This window comes from Hylobates moloch, unplaced genomic scaffold, assembly GCF_009828535.3.
Source record: "Hylobates moloch isolate HMO894 unplaced genomic scaffold, HMol_V3 SCAFFOLD_2874, whole genome shotgun sequence".
NCBI lineage: Eukaryota > Metazoa > Chordata > Mammalia > Primates > Hylobatidae > Hylobates > Hylobates moloch.
Window position 1 is genome coordinate 1 of NW_026655149.1, and position 6568 is coordinate 6568.

The 6568-nt window shown below is 42.5% G+C and overlaps 1 protein-coding gene across 2 annotated transcripts; it reads right to left on the reverse strand.

The window, feature by feature from the left end:
* Nucleotides 1–767: 767 nt before the first annotated feature.
* On the reverse strand, nt 768–6349 carry LOC116465070 (transferrin receptor protein 1-like). 2 transcript variants are annotated; one of them, XM_058435234.1, is made up of 5 exons: nt 6192–6349; nt 5077–5196; nt 3652–3713; nt 3353–3416; nt 768–1019 (listed from the first exon to the last, which is right to left on the reverse strand). In XM_058435234.1, exons 2-5 carry the CDS (start codon nt 5099–5101, stop codon nt 904–906), a joined length of 267 nt encoding a protein of 88 aa, XP_058291217.1. In that variant the 5' UTR covers nt 5102–5196; nt 6192–6349; the 3' UTR covers nt 768–903. The 2 variants fall into 2 exon arrangements, with proteins under 2 accessions (XP_058291217.1, XP_032004173.2); XM_032148282.2 differs by having other exon boundaries at nt 3628–3713.
* Between the last annotated feature and the right edge of the window lie 219 nt (nt 6350–6568).

The window sequence follows — 6568 nt, forward strand, 5'->3', positions numbered from 1 at the left end:
AAAAAAAAAAAAAAAAAAAACAAAAGCCAGGTGCGGTGGCTCATACCTGTAATCCCAGCACTTTGGGAGGCCAAGGTCAAGAGATCATGAGGTCACGGGATCGAGACCATCCTGGCCAACATGGTGCAACCCCGTTTCTACTAAAAATACAAAAATTAGCCAGGTGTGGTGGTGTGTGCCTGTAGCTCCAGCTCCTTAGGAGGCTGAGGCAGGAGAATCGCTTGAACCCAGGAGGTGGAGGTTGCAGTGAGCCAAAATTGCACCATTACACTCCAGCCTGGCGACAGAGGAAGACTCCGTCTCAAAAAAACAAACAAAACCATGGTGGCTTACCCACAACTGTAAAAGCCCTCTCTGGGCTTCATACTATGCCTATCTTGTTTCTGGTTTCTTCCTTCTAGGGCATCTTATGCCACCAACCTAACTGGCAAATTCATTATCACCTTGCTTGAGATCCTATAATCCCTAGCATCTCTTGGGATCAAGGCCAATGTCTGCTATCTGACCTGTTTCTAACTTTACTCACTCCAATATACAGCCTCTAATCCCATTAGGCAAATATTTTCTTTCATATGCTCTCCCTCATTCAAAACTATGGTAATTCTTTATTCAATGAATATTTCGTCCAGCCTTCTCAAAGTACAGTTCAAGTTGATTTACGCCTTCCTTAGACTGTGACTCTATAGACAACCCCCTGTGGGCACCTACACTACAGCTCAGGCCTCATGGCGTTTTGCTCTATATTCCTAAATAGACAACATATTCTTTGAGATTGGAGCCCTCATCTCATATGGTTCAATAGGCAAGTATCCCGTAAATAATGCTGCATAGAATTTATTCTCAATTCCTATGTTTTGTTACTGACTACGGTTTACATATCAGTGTTTTTTATCTCAGGTCGATTCAACAAAAAATTAAGCCATACATTTTGGTAATGAGGTATATACTCACATTTTGCATTGTTTTCTCAATAAGTGTGTACAACAATGGGCTGGCAGAAACCTTGAAGTTGCTGGTACCTGAAAAGAAATTATTTTATCATTGCCCCTTCTCCATTCTAGTAATTTTCACGCTGCTACTTCTACAACTATAAGTACTTGACAAATAAGACAGTAATCTAGATCAGTGGCCCTATGCAACAACTATCCCATTCATCAAGCAGACAAAAGTAATCTTGGTATCAAGCTCTTTAGCAACTATGCTAACGTGACTCAAGTGAGGCTCTTACTACTCCTTGAGTTTGCATACTTTAATCCAAGTGATATTTTTAAAAAACATCAGAGCAGTTAGGCCAGGCATGGTGGCTCACGCCTGCAATCCCAGCACTTTGGGAGGCCCAGGCGGGTGGATCATCCTGGCTAACATGGTGAAACCCCATCTCTACTAAAAATACAAAAAATTAGCCGGGCATGGTGGCGGGCACCTGTAGTCCCAGCTATTCGGGAGGCTGAGGCAGGAGAATGGCGTGAACCCGGGAGGCGGAGCTTGCAGTGAGCCGGGACCACACCACTGCACTCCAGCCTGGGCGACAGAGCAAGATTCCGTCTCAAAAAAAAAAAAAAAAAAAAAAAAAAAATCAGAGCAGTTTTAGGTTCAGCAGCAAAATTAAGAGAAAGGTACCTAGAGGTCCCACAAATCCACTGCCCCCAAACATGTGCAGCCTCCCCCATTAGCAATTTCATGTTTAACTTTCTAGTTCACCCAGGTTAGAGCTATATATAGTATGCTTGCTATACTCAGCACATTCTACGGCAAACATACAACAGGGAAATAACTAACCTAAAGAGGTTTCATTGTAACTCTTCCCTTTTTTCTCCCATGTAGACATTTCACTATTCTCAGTTCATCAGCTACATCTGCACCTTCTTTTTTAACCCATTCCTGTTGAATGTACAGCTGCACTTTAAATAACATTCAAAATTTTTGTCAATTTTCTGCTGCCAGTGAACATTCAAACTCTTCTAGAAGTTTCATTATCCAATATTTCTATCAGTGATGCCACAACGTAACAGGATGTGAATTACTCTCTAAGTACCATTCTATATGGCATGATTTAGTTTCTTCTCACCTCAATATAGTCCAGACTTATGGTCCTAAAACTTTAGTGCATCAGAATTACCTGGAATGCTTGTTAAAGTTTTTTGTTTATTTGTTTGGGTTTTTTTGCTTCAGGATACTTTGTCCTTAAGAAAATAATAGGTTTTTATTCCCCAAGGGTTGCCAGAAAAAAAGCCCAGTTTTTTTGTTTGTTTTTTTTTGAGATAGAGTCTTGCTCTGCCACCCAGGCTGGAGTGCAATGGCACCATCTTGGCTCACCGCAACCTCTGCCTCCCGGGTTCAAGTAATTCTCCTGCCTCAGCCTCCTGAGTAGCTGGGATTACAGGTGCTTGCCACCACGCCCGGCTAATTTTTGTATTTTTAGTAGAGACAGGGTTTCACCATGTTGGCCAGGCTGGTCTTGAACTCCTGACCTCAGGTGATCCGCCTGCCTTGGCCTCCCAAGTGCTGAGATTACAGGCGTGCACTACCGCGCCCAGCCCAAAAAGCCCAGTTTTTAGACCAACACTCCCATTTCTGACTCAAAGGTCTGAGGTGGACCTGAAAGTTTGCATTTGTCACAGTTCCTGATGCTACTGATCTGGGGGCCACATTGAGAACTACCCACTACTCTAGACAAGGCAATCGTGCTCACTGTGTAACTTGACCGACTATTTAAAGGAAGGTTAAGATACAGGCTGAGGGCAATGGCTCATGCCTGTAACCACAGCATTTTGGGCAGCTGAAGTAGAATGCTTGAACTCAGGAGTTTGAGACCAGCCTGGGCAACATGGCAAAACCCCATCTCTACAAAAAAAGTTAGCCAGGTGGCTGAAGTGGGAGGATCACCTGAGCTCAGGAGGTCAAGGCTGCAGTGAGCCAAGATTGTGCCACTGCACTCCAGCCTGGGCAATAGTGTGAGACCCTGTCTCAAAAAAAAAAAAAAAAAAAGCTTTCTTCCACTTCAAAGTAGTTTACCTGGCCAGGCACGGTGGCCCATGTCTGTAATCCCAGGCCGAGGCAGGCGGATCGCCTGAGGTCAGGAGTTCGAGACCATCCTGGCCAACATAGTGAAGCCCTGTCTCTACTAAAAATACAAAAAATTAGCTGGGCATGGTAGTGAGCACCTGTAATCCCAGCTACCCAGGAGGCTAAGGCAGGAGAATCGCTTGAATCTGGGAGACAGAGGTTGCAGTGAGCCGAGATCATGCCATTGCACTCCAGCCTGGGCGACAAGAGCAAAACTCTATCTCAAAAAAAAAAAAAAAAAAAAGTTTACCTGAATTCATAAACAGCTAATGAAAGGGATACTTACCAAGAACCGCTTTATCCAGATTAATATAAGTGAAAGCCTTTAAATGCAAGGACAAAAGGTATCCCTAGAAGAGAAGGGAAAACACTAATAAGTATAAATCTGTTTATTTATCACATACAGTAGCATTAGGGATTCATTTTCAATTCTGGACTCTATTGAGACTAAACGCAAAGGCAAAAATGGTAAAAATCAAACCTATAAAAACATCATTTCTGGATGACAGCCTAAGCCCACAAGCTCAGGTGTCCAATATGGGAATGGATGATAAAGAATACCTCTAGCCATTCAGTGGCACCAACCGATTCAAAGTCTCCAGCACTCCAACTGGCAAAGATAATGCTTCTGCTGGGCTGAAACCCATCTGAAAGAGAAGAAAGTTAGCTTTACCTTAGGAAAGGTTATACATAGACAAAGATAGAAGGTATCCCACTTAAGATGAATCAGAAGGTCTAATTCCAAGATAGCAGATTCCAAAATCTTTTTTTTCTGAGCCAAAAAAGAAAAAAAAAGAGTAACAAAATCTTTTTTTTTGAGACCCCAGGTAAAAGAATAAAAGAATAGGAATAATTTTTTTTAAGTAACCTATAAAGAGCAAGACAGGAGATCTGCAAATAAGATTTCGAGTACATAGCAGGGGCCAGTAGTCACCCTTTTACAATCTCATTCTTGGAGTTCCTTAACTTCTGGACCCAGAGATCACTGAAAACAGTGTAAGCATGATGATGCACATCTTGAGAAAAATCTTCATAGAGGTAAATCCAAACACTGGATTTTTAAAAAATAATTCTAAAATAAAATAAAAATTCACAAATTTAAGTTACAGGAAGAGTCTGCAGAGAAACTACATTTGTGACAACACCTTTTGGGGTTACATGTATCACACTGCCCTCCACCCTGCCCACTTCCCTCAGTGTATCTTTTTCTCCATTAATGTACTCTGTATTAAAGTTAAGCATTGCAGTTTGCCCTATGACCCAAAGATTCAAGAATGTGACGTGATTTTGAATGTGTGGGTGGGTAGGAGTGTGAAAGAGTGGCAAGTAGGACAGAAAGCCTCAAAAATAAAAGAGGCGGGGCATGGTGGCTCACTAGCAGCATTTTGGGAGGCTGAGGCGGGTGAACCACTTGAGGTCAGACCAGCCTGGCCAACATGACGAAACCCCATCTCTAGTAAAAATACAAAAATTAGCCGGGCGTGGTGGTGGGTGCCTGTAATCCCAGCTACTCAGGAGGCTGAGGCAGGAGAATTGCTTTAAGTCGGGAGGCAGAGGTTGCAGTGAGCTGAGATCACGCCACTGCACTCCAGCCTGGGCAACGGAGTGAAACTCTGTCTCAAAAAATAAATAAATGAATAAACAGAACAAAATTTCAATAGCTGTTAGGCCTCAGTACATGAGTAGAGAGGTATGCTACTGCTTTCAAATAGATTGCTTAGGGACTATGATCCACCTTATCACTCTGGATCCACCAAACTAAGCACTAGGGCTCAATAACTCCACTGTCTCAAAGAAACTGGTGATTTCTAGCACAGTTAAGACACTTTATGGAAAGCTCTTTCAAAGGAAAAGGCAGCTACAACAAAAGACAATCTGCCTTGTATTTAAGAACTAGAGTCTAGCATGAGAGAACCACAGGAATGTAGGCAAAGTGAGCAAAGCACAGTATAACATCTAGAACTGTATGTAGTGCGCCAATATTCAAAGGAATCAAAATTTGTACTCTACCTTTTAAGACCATATCTGAGAACATCTGGGCAAGTTTCAATAGGAGAGCTGTGCCTACACCGGATTTTGCAGCTCCAGGGCCCCACGCATCTCTCTGGGCCCCAACTACAACATAGTGATCTTTAAAAAAGAAAAAAGAGGAAGAAAGAACTTACATAATCAGCTTCTAAACTTTTCTAGAATTAGCACATCAGTAGAAAGGTAAAAATGCAGTATATGTATTAAGGATAAAAGAGCCTTACTTCAAATCTGACTAAAAACTCTGGGAATTAAAAATTCACATGAGAATATTAATTTTACCTTACTAGTAGAGCTACTTTTTTCCTATACTACTAATTAATATTTACTGACTACTTAAGTCTAAGGACTTATTTCTTAGTAAGTGTTGGCTATTTTATTGCATTTAAAGTTAACTCCAGGGACCGGCAAACTACAGCCCGCGTGCCCATTCACTACGTACAGTCTGCCTGTTTTCTTGCTCCCACAGAGTTGAACAGCTAAAAGAGAGACTGGATAGCCTGCAAAAGGTTTATTATCTGCCCCCTTAAGAAATTTGCTTATCACTGGTCTAGTCAATAACTTAGAATAGATTTCTAGTCATAATGGTCAATTTTTAACAAGAATTTCCTAGGGCCTTATTACCTCCCAATAAAACTGACACATAGGCTGGGCGCGGTGGCTCACGCCTGTAATCCCAGTACTTTGGGAGGCTGAGGCATGCAGATCACCTGAAGTCAGAAGCTCTGACCTCATGGAGCCTGACCAACATGGACAAATCCTGTCTCTACTAAAAATACAAAATTAGCCAGGCGTGGTGGCACATGCCTATAATCCCAGCTACTGGGGAGGCTGAGGCAGAATGGCTTGAACCTGGAAGGCAGAAGTTGCAGTGAGCCGAGATCACGCCACTGCACTCCAGCCTGGGCAACAAGAGTGAAACTCCTTCTCAAAAAAAAAAAAGAAACTGACACATAAACAATTCACTTTAGGACAGACAAGATTGAGCACTTCATAAAAGCAAGCCACGCCAGCATTCCTACCCTCCCTCCTTCTCTAGCCACATCCTTAAGAACAGCAAAGAAAACAAAAAAAAGCAGGGGCGGGGGGGTCTTTACCTGGTTCTACAAAGCCTTTAATAACTCCAAAGATGTTAAGAATTTTTATCTCTTTCAGCACATTGCTCACAGTGAGCTTCACTTCACACTCTTGCTTTCTGAGGTTACCTTCCTACAGGTAGAGTCTGTTTTCCAGTCAGAGGGACAGTCTCCTTCCATATTCCTAGAATCAGAAAGCAGGCGTAAGTTCTGAGTTATTGTTCCTTGCCCAAGGTTTACTTCTGTCCAGTGAAGTTCTAGATTAAGAGGACATATAAACAAAACTTACTCTCAGCCCAGTGCAGTGGCTCACCCCTGTAACAATCCCAGCACTTTGGGAGGCCGAGACAGGTGGATCACAAGGTCAGGAGTTCAAGACCAGCCTGACCAACATGGTG